Here is a 15048-nt window from a genome sequence, read left to right on the forward strand (position 1 = left end):
TCGTTTCCTCTTCCTCCGTATACACCTTTAGTTTTGTTCTATTTTGTTTTGTTTTGTTCTTTTCTCTTAATCTTTACTTTGTTTTTCCTTGTCATTTGTTTTTATTCTTTTGTCTTTCTTCCTTTTTTCTTTAAGTATTTTTCTTTTGTCCTTTCCCTTGTTTTTTTTCCTATTGTACTGTTTGTCTTCTTGTTATTATAGCTTTTTTTATTGTCTCTTTCTCTTCCTCTTTCGTATGTTTGTGTCTTTTCTTTTCTCTTAATCTGTTTTACATCCTAATCCTCTCGTCTACATCTTTGCCTTTCACTTTCTATTTTCTTCCTCTTCCTCGTTCGCTTTCTGTACTTCCTCTTTTCTTCCTCTCTCTTGTCCTCTTCTTTGCTTCCTCCTCTTCTTTCGGTTTCCGTCTTTTCTTCCTCTTCCTTTCTCTGTTCTTTCCTTCCTCTTTTGCCCTCTTTTCCTTTTCCTCCTTCGCCTTCTCTTTTCTTCCTAACATAACCTAACCTAACCTACCCTAACCTAACCCCCTAAGTAGCATTTGGTTAGGTTAGATTAGATTAGCATTTGGTTATAAATCATCAGGTGAAATAAACTAGAATGTCTAATCTTCAGGTAATGGACCTTGAGTAAGATAGAGAACAGGTGGCTGGCAGTAACTTGTGTCCTGTAGTGTGAAAAATGGAATCATGATGTCTGTTTTTATTGTCACCGCCGTGTTGTGGGCGGTGACCTGGAAGTGGTGTCCACACGTGCATGTAAACTAGTTGTGAACACGGGAGCTCCGACACACGTGCATGTAAACTAGTTGTGAACACGGGAGCTCCGACACACGTGCATGTAAACTAGTTGTGAACACGGGAGCTCCGACAAATATAGACGGATTTCCATGGAATTTAATAAATGGGTGTTAGGAATGATGTCTCGGGCGGGTGCTATTATTAGGACCCCTTTCTCCTTATTTGAGGGCTATAAGGGGTAGTGGTTTTAGGTGCTAAGGTGATTGACCTGAATATACTGGAGCTTGGTATAAATTCTTTTCGAGCGTTCTGATTGGTGATGGGGCCGAGTAGATACAGCGCACGTTTCGTTTCTAAGTGCTTGCTTGTTCGATCCCTGGTGCACTTCACACAGCCGTAAATGGCTGCCTAAATTTACAATTGTGGAAGTGAAGGCCGGCGAGTGCAGTGTCTCCTTGTGTACCGGTACATGACACTGAATGCAATGCAGTGTGTGGTGTATCCCACTGTCAATAATACTTTATACATACTGTGTGTATATATATATATATATATATATATATATATATATATATATATATATATATATATATAGAGAGAGAGAGAGAGAGAGAGAGAGAGAGAGAGAGAGAGAGAGAGAGAGAGAGAGAGAGAGAGAGAGCTAGCTTGATCCTATTAATGGCGGTATAATCTGTGCCGTTTTCCTTTATTGTTGTGTATTTTGTTTGTTATTGATCTATTTACCTCTATTGTAGTAATTGTTGTTGACAAATTGTGAAAATGTTTTAACTATTATTAGTCATGGTTGTGTTAAGGTCACCTACACGGCACAGTATACCTGTATGTAGATGTTATTTGATACCTTCTGATAACTCTCACACACCCTCGTGTTAACAAGGTACAGTACAGTGACTGACTCACACCGTTAGGTATACAAGTGACCTACAGAGACACGTTTATACTGTGGTTAGGTCTTACAGTAACAGACTGACGGGACTGGTTGATGCGTCTAATACAGATTGTACAGGGACCTAACCGAACCTAACTTAACCTAACCTAACTTTATTTAACGTAACCTATCCTATCCTACCTTAATATAGCCTAACCTAACTTGATATGTACTTCCCTCCTTATCTTCCTCCTTCCCACATCCTCTTCTCCCTCTTTCCACTTCCTCTTCTCTCCCTTTCCTGCCACCCTCCCCATTCGTTTTCTCCCTTTTCTTCATTCCCCTCCTCATTTTTCTTTCCATCTCCCTACCCCTACTTCTCTTCATTCTTCTTTCTCACTTTTCTTTCCCATCTTCCCATTAATCCTCCCCCTCCCCCTTCACTTTCCCTCCACCCCTTTCCCTGTTCTTATCCTGCCCTCCCCCCATCCTCTAGTCCCCACCTCACCCCCTACACACAAGGAGAAAACAATGAGGAGGAACTAGGAGCGCTGAGGTAGACAGACACAGAGAAGCCGAGATAAAACTACCGCGTCAGGTTGTTCACCTCTGAGATGAATCCTGATAACTGTCTTCGTTTCCTGTCTCAATGTCTGTCTGTGTTTGTCTGTCTGTGTTTGTCTGTCTGTGTTGGTCTGTCTGAAATCACCACAATGAGAGAGTGATTGTTGTTATAGGGTCACCTGGTTCACTAATTTCTAAAGGTGGTTATGTTGTTTATAGTCTCGTGGTGATTGACGTTCATATGTGACTTTATGCATGTACCAGATGATAGTGTGCCGTTCATATGTGACTATGCATGTACCAGATGATAGTGTGCCGTTCATATGTGACTTTATGCATGTACAAGATGATAGTGTGACGTTCATATGTGACTATGCATGTACAAGATGATAGTGTGACGTTCATATGTGACTTTATGCATGTGCCAGATGATAGTGTGACGTTCATATGTGACTATGCATGTACCAGATGATAATGTGACGTTCATATGTGACTATGTAATTTAATATAGTCAAATTCATATATCACAATAATTTGATGTAGTGAAGTTCATATATTACTGTACAAGATATAACAAACCACATGTTTATATTCTATACGTAAATCTAATATGTGTTTATATACTTTTGTACTTGAGTATTGTAATGTATAAGTATTTGTGGTCTTCAGTAATTCAAGTGTAATATTTTGTATTTATTTGTAATTTATATTAATATTTTTTTCTCACCAACAGGTATGTCAACTGTGTTCCGGGTAGTTACGTCAGCTTCCTCTTGTACTTAGCAGGTTTTGGTACGTATTTTGGGGTAACTATTCTTACGTATTTTGGGGTAACTATTCTTACGTATTTTGGGGTAAATATTTGTACGTATTTTGGGGTAACTATTCGTACGTATTTTGGGGTAACTTTTCGTACGTATTTTAGGGTAAATATTCGTACGTATTTTGGGGTAACTATTCGTACGTATTTTAGGGTAAATATTCGTACGTATTTTAAGGTAAATATTCGTACGTATTTTGGGGTAAATATTCGTAAATATTCGTGTTTTTTTTCAGGGGGGGGTAAAATTAATTGTGTTTGGTGAGGTTTCGTGTGTATTTAAGGTTGAGTGTGTGTGTGTGTGTGTGTGTGTGTGTGTGTGAGATTGAATTTAATTGTAACAATAGCTATTTATTCACTTATTTGTTTATTTATATTTACTGTATTACTTTATTTCTTTATTACATCATTCATTTACCAGTGAAAAAAAATCTACACAGTATAGTTAGGCTCGATACAGTAGCGTCTTGGCCGGATCAGACTTCACTTGCGAGGCCCCACTAGCTATCAGAGGCATCATTTGCATATCAATGTTGCAATATTTCACCTCCCCCAATAGCCAACTTCCCCAGCAAAGAACATTATGGATTTTTCACCAGAATGAGAACAATCAAGACCATCTTTAACTTTTTCCTTGTGGGGGGGGGGGAGAAAGTAAGAAAGAGAAAGTTAATAGAAAGGCCAGGAGAAAGCTTAATGGGATACTGAACATTAACACTCACTTGAAAAAAAATGTATCAGTAAAATTGGTTCTTTATATACCAAGGTTCTCTGTTTAGTCAGTATGGAGTTAACATATCAAGTTACGGTAGAGTCTCTGTGTTGTTTTGGTGTCATTTAGTTTGTTATCTGTCTGTACTTGGGTGAGCTAGTGGGAAGGTGGCAGGGGGAGGTAGGGATTGGGGGGAGTGGGGGAGGAAACAGGGAGAGGGGAGAAAGACAGGGGGGTGGGGAGGAAGACAGGGGGAGATGGTAGACAGGGAAGGGGAGGAAGCAGAGTGGTGTTGGGTTGGGTTAGGTTAAGTTGGGGTGGGGTCCTTTACAACAGGGGGGGGTTCTCATAAACAGTCATCTCGAGGTCATTACGCACAGTCCTCGCCAGTCTCTTAAGTGTTCACCTGACGAAGAGTTGCCCAGGTACACAGTAGGAGGCGCTGAAGACAGTTGTAGTAGAGGCGGGTGCATCCTGAAGGCGTCTAACCGTGAATTTAATTATCCAGAGAGCTGTGTGTGTGTGATGATTCCCTGAAGCCAAGGTTGTGTAAATACCGGGTAAATGCTGGTGTCTGGAATGTCAGGTATTTTATTATATATAGATAAAACATTCCGGTATTTTTTTTAAGAAATGGTCAAATGTCAGTTGAAGCCTACAAATAAATACCTGTATATTTTATGTCATGAAGGGAAATTAGGTCCCATGGGTCTGGCAATTCCTACACAAGGTGGTTTATGGCCGGCACTGTACTCTACCGCCTTCACTTCCCCAGCTGTAAAGTCAGGTACCTATTTACAGTTGGATTGACTGGTGTTGCGCCGAGCGTGAACCAATGGACCTTAAGAATCGACACAAGTATTGTATCCACTCGGCTTAAGCAAAGACAGTCGGGTTTTTCGTGCGATTGACAGACCTTGAAAAATTGGATGACTTTCTTAATCCGATTATATCTTAACCTTGTACTGAGGGCACTCGGGGATGTATCGCGTGTTCGACCTTAAGTGAGAGCACATACTCAGGGCGTTTAGTTTGATTTGATATGATGAGGATAATGGTGATAATGTTACTGGTGGTGATGATGATGTACTGTATGGTCAGCCGTAGGAATATGTGGGAGGATGAAGGAGGACCAAGGAAGGAGGGAAGGCTGGGGTGAAGGAGGAGGGGAGGGCGTTAGGGGTAAGATCGAGAAAGGGAAGGTTGGAACCTTCCTGGACGGTGAGGAATTGGGTGATGAAATCATTGGGTGGGCGTGAATGGTCCTGAGGGATTGGTTTATGGGGGGGGGCATAACCTCCTCCCCCCCACCTTCCACCTCCCCCCACCACGCCTCTGTATGGGGGATGATTGAGTACTACAATAGGGAACCCATGACAAAGATGGTGGGGGTCAAACCTGAAAAGACTGCTGTATAATTTCTTTGTGGGGAGAAAGTCTTGATTTATGGGGTGTTATTTTTTCATGGGGAGAACGTTTTAGTTAATGGGGTGTTATATTTTTTGATGGGGAGAAAGTATTGACTCATGGGGCGTTATATTTATCATGGGTAGAAAATATTATCTCATGGGGTGTCACTCATATCCTCTGACCGCTTTATGGGGTTAAGGGGGACACATGGTAATGGATAATGGGTGTCAGACTTCCCTTAGATACTGATTGTTTTCTTAATGGGGGGATCAAATATTACCTCATGAACGGTAAGATATTAATAATGGGGAGATTAAATAAGTCATGGGGTCTCCAGTATTGTCTCGTGGGGGCATCAGTAACCCATAGATCATAAACCAATTCCCGGAGTAATCAGTAACCCATTCGCCCCATGTTTTACCCATTACCATACGAAGATAATATCCTCTAAAGGGTGACCCACATAACCAGGAGAATGGGTTCGACACCTCTCTTATCACCATGAATAAGTTCGACACCTCTCTTAACACCATGAATAAGTTCGACACCCCTCTTAACACCATGAATAAGTTCGACACCTCTCTTATCACCATGAATAAGTTCGACACCTCTCTTAACACCATGAATAAGTTCGACACCTCTCTAACACCATGAATAAGTTCGACACCTCTCTTATCACCATGAATAAGTTCAACACCTCTTTTAACACCATGAATAAGTTCGACACCTCTCTAACACCATAACACCATGAATAAGTTCGACACCTCTCTTAACACCATGAATAAGTTCGACACCTCTCTTAACACCATGAATAAGTTCGACACCTCTCTACAGAATAAGTCGACACCTCTTCGACAACACCATGAATAAGTTCGACACCTCTTAACACCATGAATAAGTTCGACACCTCTCTTAACACCATGAATAAGTTCGACACCTCTCTTAACACCATGAATAAGTTCGACACCTCTCTTAACACCATGAATAAGTTCGACACCTCTCTTAACACCATGAATAAGTTCGACACCTCTCTTAACACCATGAACGGAGGATAGACAATCATCCGTCATGGAGGGAGAGAGAAGGTGGCGATAATCCTGAAGGGGGAACCATCACGGAAATCAGGAGCCTTGTTCATCCTGGAATCAATACTACGCAGGATTGGTGCCCAGGGGGAGGTGAGGTGCGTAGGTGTGTTGGTGGAGAGGGGGGGGAGGCGTGTTGGAGGAGGGAGAGGGTGAAGGAGGTGTGTTGGAGGAGGGAGAGGGTGAAGGAGGCGTGTTGGAGAAGGGAGAGGGTGAAGGAGGTGTGTTGGACGGGGAGAGGCAGGAAAGAGTGGGAGGTCCTTAGGTGTGTGGGAGACAGGAGAGGGGGAAAAGGAGAAGGAGGGGGAAGAAGGAGGTAGAGAGGTGATTGGGGTGTGATGGAGGAGGGAGAAGGGAAATGAGGAGGGGAGGTGCGAAGGTGTGCGGGGAGAGGGAGGAAGGAGGAGAGGGGTGTGTGTGGGAGGAGGGAGGAGAAAGTAGGAAGGGGAGAGGAGAAGTTTGGGAGGGAGAGAGGAATTGAGGGCAGATGGAGGGATTTAAGATGGAGAGCTAGGGATTAGAAGGATAAGAGGAAGGAGGGAGAGATGAGAGGGAGGAAGGAGGGTTAAAGTAGGGATGAGAGGGAAGAGGGAGTGAGGTATAAGTAGGATGAGAGAAAGGAGGGGGAGGTGAGAGGGAAGGATAAGATAGGAAAGAGGGAGATCGGCATAAGAGAGACGAAGGAGGGATGAAAGAAAGGGGTTGGAGGTGGGAGGGAAGAGGGAGAAGTAGGAGAAGAGGAATATGGTAGGGATGAGAGGGAAGGGGGGAGATAGAGAAGGGAGAAGAGTATTACAGGTTAGTGGATAGAAACAAAAGACAACTAACAATAATATTTTAATAATAGACAAATAAAATCTAACATTATTAAACCCTTGAAAGATTATCGCTTACAAATAGATCCCCGGGGAAATAATTTAGTGTTGATAATGTTAGTTAAAACCTGTGATAATTACCCGCTCGCCCACCTACCTACCCACGCTCGCCCACCTACCTACCCACGCTCGCCCATCTACTACCCACGCTCGCCCACCCCCACCCACCCACGCTCGCTCACCCCTACCCACGCTCGCCCACCTACCCACCCACGCTCGCCCACCTACCCGCTCTCGTCCACCTACCCGCTCTGGTCCACCTACCCACCCACGCTCGCCCACCTACCTACCCACGCTCGCCCACCTACCCGCTCTCGTCCACCTACCCTTGCTCTCCCACCTACCCACTCACGCCCACCTACGCACTCACGCCCGCCTACGCCCACACGATAGAGCCCATAATATCCGTGTAGACGTCGAGGCGGTTCATCCCAAAGCGTGTAATTAACGGGAACATGGTACACCGTCGCTCCCTCCTCATCCTCTGCTTAGATCCATCAGTTTGCGGTAATGTAATCATGTGAGAGTATCAGTTCTCCCCTCCCTTCCTGTGATCTACCGCCCCCACCCCCCCCACCCCACCCTTTTAAGCAGCGTTGGAGTGATACTGGGTTACTAGGTGGAGGTTCTATGCGGGGTACTTGGTTAGGTTAAGTTAGGTTTGCCTTAGATTAGATTAGGTTTGGTTAAGTTAGGTTAGCGTTTGGGTGTTTAATCATCAGACTAAATAATCTAGAGGGACTAATCACTATATGACCCGAATACTTTGACCCAGATGTTAAGAGGAGTTAGTGTGTTGGTGACCCCGGGAGGTGAACACAGCGGCGCCCCTGGGAGTAATCACCCATTAAATATGATAACGTCGGGAAGAGCCTGGCAAGATGAGCCTCCTTTGTTACCTGTTACGACACACAAGCTAATTAAAAAGTTCCCTGTGTTAATTCTTTGAGGAGGGATTTGTTACTGCTCTGAGCTGGGTAGGCCTATGTGAAAATCTGAAGAGTGACTGTGTTTTCAATGAGTAGGCCTATAAGAATCTTGAGGAATGTGTTTGTTTTTTATGGGTAGGCCTATATGGTAATCTGAGAAAGAATTTGAGTCTGAGGGTAGGCCTACAGTATATGATAATCCGAGGAGTGACTGAGTTTTCATTAGGTAGACCTTTGTGAGAATCTGAGGAATGTATTTGTTTTTATAGGTAGGCCTATATGATTATTCGACGAATTACTGATTAATTTCGCTAGGAACCTAATCTAACCCAAAACTAACCAAATCTAACCTAACCTAGACTAGCCTACCATAGCATAGTCTTGCCTACCTTACCTTACCTTACCCTACCTTACCTTACCTTACCTTACTTTACCTTACCTTACCTTACTTTACCTTACCTTACCTTACCTTACCTTACCTTACCTTACCTTACCTTACCTTACCTTACCCTTACCTTACCTTACCTTACCTTTTTATTACCTTACCTTTGTACCTTTACCTTACCCTTACCTTACATACCTTACATACCTTACCTTAACTTACCTTACCTTACCTTACCATAACTTGCCTTACCTTACCTTCCTTACTTTACCTTACCTTACCTTACCTTACCTTGCCTTACCTTACCTTACCTTACCTTGCCTTACCTTACCTTACCTTACTTTACCTTACCTTACCTTACCTTACCTTACCTTACCTTACCTTGCCTTACCTTACCTTACCTTACCTTACCTTACCTTACAACCATCTAAGTGAAATACCATTCCCCTGCAGCCCACAGTTGTTGCCATTGTACGCTGTGGTGATTAAGATAGTCGTTATGGTTACACATAGTCGCAAGAGTAGTTAAGATAATAGGAGAGAGATGGAGAAGAATAGTCACAGTTATCAAGAGGAAGATCGTTAGCCAAGAAGACGATGGTGATAGAGGAGGAGAGGAAGATTGTGGGCGTTACAGTGGTGAGGAATACAGTTGAGAGTCTGGTGGTCATATTTTTAACACTTGGCTGTCTGGTGTCTGTGTGTCTGGTATGTGGTGTCTGTTAGCTCTTGTTTATCATGTTGTCTGTATGTTTTCTGATGTATGACAATCAATAGATGATCAACAATGTAGAACTCTCTCTCTCTCTCTCTCTCTCTCTCCTCCCTCTCTCTCTCTCTCTCTCTCTCTCTCTCTCTCTCTCTCTCTCTCTCTCTCTCTCTGCTGGCTGGGGGGGAGGACAAGGCGAGCAGGACTTGTGCAGCTCTGCCACAAATCTCTTAACTGAAGCTCACTATTTGTGGTCGTGCCGGTGGCCCCTTCCTCGCCGCCTGGTTACACTCAATAGGGATTACCACGGTGTTCTCCCGGAGTGATTCTGGGCGCCATTCTTTCTCCCGACTGAAAGGGTTTTGTGTCCCTGTTGTCTCTGTGGGTTGGTGTTTGTGTTCTGATTGATTGATAGGTTTTGTGTTCTGATTGGGTGGGGTTTGTAGTCTGATTGGTGGCTCTTGTGTTGCTTTTGTCTCTTTGTTATGATGGATTGGTGTTTCTGATTGATTGATAGGTTTGTGTTTGTGTTCTGATGGATGGTGTTTGTGCTCTGATTCAGTGTGTGTGTGTGTGTGTGTGTGTGTGTGTGTGTGTGTGTGTGTGTGTGTAGCGTCTCACAAGTTACATAGAGAAAGCCACACCACAGCAGCGGGAGAGAGTGGGTCATTTATCAACATTAAACATTATATTCCTGGTAAACTGTTGAGAAATAATCCGTCCTGGACTTAAACAGCGGAGTTATTACAGTGTGTGACAGGGTTTTTGTGAGCCTCGCTGGACTGCCTTCAAAACTGAGCCATGAATGTTGTTTATTTTGTAAGGGATACATTCGTTTAGTTGTTAGGTGGAACTCATATACAGATAAAGTAATTTTGAAGTTCTGTACATGGATTGGTTGTGTTTGTAATCACACCAAAAATATCATTTCATTATATATAAACTTCCTCATTCTTAGGTCTAGGTGGAGGATCATGTTATGGTCGGATAGCTTTCATAATTACGTCTTGAAGATAATACGTATTAATTTCTTCTGATCCACGTGTGTGTGTGTGTGTGTGTGTGTGTGTGTGTGTGTGTTTCAGCGGCTGACTGGTTTGAGTTGTAAGTTTTTTTTCCATTATTATTGTCTTTTTTATGAAATGTGTTTAAGAGAGACTTTTCAGATTATCAATGCCCGGCAGCCTGGATACTTTTTAACACGGTATATGGTAGAGGTTGTCGGGAGCAGCGGTCAGCAGTTCACGACAAACATGCAAATGAAAATTCAAGTGATGGATTGGTGCTTTGTTGATGTGGCACACTGTTCATATGTGGCCAGCTGACCGCTTCAGTTGCGGTAGTCCTTGACACTGATGGCTGCGCTTGCGATAGTTTTTGGTGTTGGTAGGTCAACGTAGTCAGGGCGGCTGCGGCTGCTGTTCTCTTGACACGGTTTACAGCTCAGGCTACGGCTTTTGGCGAGTGACAGCATTCAGGAAGGCAGCTCCTTAGTGTTGGATAAATGCGGTTGCGGTAGTATTATTTGTGTTGACACTGGCGGATAACTACCCTCACCCGCACCAATCACCTTAGGCTGTTTTATATTAAGATTAACCACCCTTTTGCTACCGGGGGGGGGGGCGGATTAGGGTAGGTTAGGTTAGGTTTGGTGACACACCTTTATGAGAGTGGTTCCTTATGTTGGTCATTTACCTGTTCAGTTAGTGTGAAATTCTTTCTTTGTGTTGTTGATTTTACTCATTCGTGTATTCTCTCGGTGGTTCATTTAAGTAAGGTTTCAGGTCAGGTCAGGTCAGGTTAGGGATAGGCCACGTTATAGGTTAGGTTACGATCAGGTCAGGATAGGGTCAAATCACGCCAGGTTAGGGGCAGATTACGCCAGGATGAGCTATTTTTGGTCTAGATTAGGCAAGGAGAGACTAGATTAGGGATAGGTTAAAATCAGATTAGGTCACACTAGAGAAGACAAGGGGTCATCTCACCTTCCAAGTACACAATCCACCCCCCACCCCACCCGCGAACTGCCTGACGGGGGAGCAGGACCAGCGGCAGGAGACAGAGCTGAGCGTCCATGATCAAAATAAACCCATTACAAGAACGGGTCACCTTTAAACGCGGGGGTGGGAAGATTGTACCCCAGCCTCCGTCCTCTGTGTGTGGTGATTGGACCCAGTACACTAAGTCCCCTGGGTGACTATCTCAGGTGTAGGACAGGTGTGTTAACTATCCTTTAGGTAGATTAGGTGTGTTAACTATTCATGGGGTAGATTAGGTGTGTTAATTATCCATGGGGTAGTTTAGGTGTGTTAATTATCCATGGGGTAGTTTAGGTGTGTTAATTATCCATGGGGTAGTTTAGGTGTGTTAATTATCCATGGGGTAGTTTAGGTGTGTTAATTAATCATATTATAGATTAGGTGTGTTAACTATTCATGAGGTAGATTAGGTGTGTTAACTAATCATGGATAGATTAGATGGGGAAAATATTCATGGGGTAGATTAGATAGGTACACTTTATGGCGTAAATTACATGGGTACACTATTCACGGGGGAGATTGATCTTGGAGTGGATTATCTATCAGGTAGACGTGGGTTAAACTATCCTAACAGTGAAGACAGCTCAGAGGGTCAGCCAACAGTGAAGACAGCTCAGAGGGTCAGCCAACAGTGAAGACAGCTCAGAAGGTCAGCCAGCAGTGAAGACAGCTCAGAAGGTCAGCCAGAAGCAGGAAGACAGCTCTCAGGGAGGGGTCAGCCAACAGTGAAGACAGCTCAGAGGGTCAGCCAACAGTGAAGACAGCTCAGAAGGTCAGCCAGCAGTGAAGACAGCTCAGAAGGTCAGCCAGCAGTGAAGACAGCTCAGAGGGTCAGCCAGCAGTGAAGACAGCTCAGAAGGTCAGCCAGCAGTGAAGACAGCTCAGAAGGTCAGCCAACAGTGAAGACAGCTCAGAGGGTCAGCCAACAGTGAAGACAGCTCAGAAGGTCAGCCAACAGTGAAGACAGCTCAGAAGGTCAGCCAGCAGTGAAGACAGAAACCTGGATTTCATTGAGATAAGACTTAATATATCCGTGTTGTGTCACCGTGCCTGGCCCCGGGTACCGCTAGAGCATCCTGGAACACACTCCACATAAAAGTCAAGGTTTAGTTAATTTGATACACCTGAAGCGGTGGTGTGTGTGTGTGTGTGTGTGTGTGTGTGTGTAGACTCCTGGGCGAGTGTTTTGTTGACCTCTCTTACCTGCAGCATCCTGTTCAATTAAAATCTCACTAGATGGCTACAGGTAAAATGCCCCCCCCCTCCCCTCCTAATATGCCCCTGCCTATATAGTCCCGAACTCTAACCTAACCTAACCAAACCTAACCTAACCTAACCTAACCTAACCTAACCTAACCTAACCTAACCTTGCCTTTTAGGATTGGAACCTATGAGTATGGGACCTATTAGGACTGGGGCCTATTTGGTTATATTATAAACAAGTTAAGTGGTTTTAGGTGTTGGTAACGAGCTCATTGGTGTATGGATCACCTGAAGATTAGCCCCTCCCTCAAGCTATTGTACCTGATGATTAAACACCGAGGTTAGGTCAGTTTAATTTAGGTTAGGTTAAGTTAGGTTTAGGTTAGAGTAGATTAGGTTAGGGTAGTTTAAGATAGGTTAGGTTGGATTAAGTTAGGTTAGGTTAGATTAGGATAGGTTAGGGTAGATTTAGTTAGATTAGGTTTGGTTCGGTTAGGATTAAGTTAGATTAGGTCTGGTTCGGTTAGGATTAAGTTAGATTAGGTTTGGTTCGGTTAGGATTAAGTTAGATTAGGTTTGGTTCGGTTAGGATTAAGTTAGATTATGTTTGGTTCGGTTAGGATAGGATGGTTGGATTAAGTTAGGTTAGATTTGGTTAGGATAGGTTAGGCTGGATTAAGTTAAGTTTGATTAGCGTTAGAGTGTTTAATTATCTAGTGAACTAAGCTGGGGTGCCTAATCTTCATGTGTTCTTCTTACGACATAAAACCTCGTTGTTTAAATTACTTGGCTTAAGTTAATTTTCTTCTTTGTTTACGAGTTTTCTTTATGACTTTTTTTTAACACTTTCGTTGACGATGAATTTACTTAAGGATTAAAAGAAGACGGAGAAAACGACGGTGTTTTGGTACTGTTACCGTTATCTCTCTCTCTCTCTCCTCATAAGCACCATCATCGGATACCAATAATTAACCAAAGTATCGGCTAATGTTTAATTTCGCTTAAAGGAGACGTTTCATATAGTTCGATACAAGAGGGTGTACGAAAGCCTGACTGAGTGACTAACAAAATGACTAACTGACTACAAAATGACTGAGTGACTAAATGACTAACTGACTAACAAAATGACTAACTGACTGATTGACTAAATGACTGTCTGATTAACAAAATGACTGAGTGACTAAATGACTAACTGACTAGCAAAATGACTGACTCATTGATTAACAGACTTAACTTATTTACTAGCTGAGTGACTGACGTTGACTGACTAACCGAATGACTAACTGACTTACCGACTGACTGAATAACTTGTCGACTGAGTGACAGACTGAGAAGTGACTCTAAGGGTGTGTCAGGCGGGAAAGATCAAACAATGTATCAATATTTTGGACCACATAATGAAAGCAGATGAATCTTTCTCTCTGTTGTGTAAATTAAGGATTGCATTTTCCTGAGCAATATTTGATTATGAAGTAGAAATTGTAATATGGAGGATTTTTTTTGTTACCCTGAACTGAATATATGTGGGGTATGTTGTTGTGTTTGTTGTTCTTAAGGAGCTTTATGCCTTTGAACTAATGTTTATGGGTATGTTGTGTTTGTTGTTCTTGCTTGTTTTTATGCCCCTGAACTGAATATATGTGGGGTATGTTGTTGTGTTTATTCCGTACATGCACGGTACTATATGCATTACTGTATTATGTATATTGTATAGGCTGTGTTTCAGAACTATACAATATATATTTAAATAATACATCAGTCGAAAAATACATATATACTGTATTACTATGTGTATCACTGTATAAATATAAATACAGTTACCTGGTGTATTCTCAGTCCTCATGTTGCTAATTTCACCGACCATTCTCGCGAATTTGTTGAATAATTTCGTAATAATTGGCCGTTTATTGGAGAAGATAAAATTCCTGATTCGACATCACATTTCGTCAACTAATTGGGCGTATCAGCAGTTACTAGTGAAGTTGTTGTAAATATGAGGTAGTCGCCCCGGGGAGGAAATATATTATTGGTGGAGTGAAATAGATAAGAGTTAATGGTGAGTTTAAATGCTGATTTGATTGTTTTGGTCAAGAGTGGTGGTGGTGGTGGTGGTTGTAAATACCTGTATTTGGTGTGTAAGCGTTTTGGAATTTACTCGGTGTAGCTCAGTAATGTGAAACACCTTTTGTAACGTGTGTGTGTGAGTGTGTTGAATTAGTTTGTGTATGTGTGTAATACTCGGTGCGTGTGTGTATATGCTGAGTTAGTGTATGTATGTATGTTTGTATACGACAGAGCCAGAGCATACACACACACACACACACACACACACAGATGGCTCAGAAACACCTGCCACATATCTGCGCAACCTGACAGAATCTCTTGTAAAATATAGGTCCTCCTCTGTCAGGTGATGTGTCAGATTTGCATAAGATATTGAGACGGCTTGTATATCCCTACCTCAGGAGATATTGGAGGCAGGTTGGGCCAATATGCTTTTTTTTATTATTATTATTTTTTTTTTTATGTGGTTGCCTTAACAAGTACTCCGGAAAATCATGTACAAAGATTCCGCCTCTTCCTTCTCGTCTTTTCTTCCTGTTATTCTTTGTCTTCCTCGTCTTCTTTCTCTTCCTTCTCTTCCTTTTCTCCCTCTTACTTTTCTCTTCCTTCACTTCTTTTTCTTCCTCTTAC

At 42.8% G+C, this 15048-nt stretch overlaps 1 protein-coding gene across 1 annotated transcript in view; it reads left to right on the forward strand.

Moving 5' to 3' along the window:
- LOC121856327 (rac guanine nucleotide exchange factor JJ-like) overlaps positions 1-15048 on the forward strand; it is a 75490-nt gene that overhangs the window by 12239 nt on the left and 48203 nt on the right. The window contains exon 3 of the mRNA XM_042351804.1: positions 2924-2982. Coding sequence (XP_042207738.1) covers positions 2924-2982 — 59 coding nt within the window. The remainder of the gene's footprint in view (positions 1-2923; positions 2983-15048) is intronic.

This window comes from Homarus americanus, unplaced genomic scaffold, assembly GCF_018991925.1.
Source record: "Homarus americanus isolate GMGI-L3 unplaced genomic scaffold, GMGI_Hamer_2.0 scaffold48220, whole genome shotgun sequence".
NCBI classification, from domain to species: Eukaryota; Metazoa; Arthropoda; class Malacostraca; order Decapoda; family Nephropidae; genus Homarus; species Homarus americanus.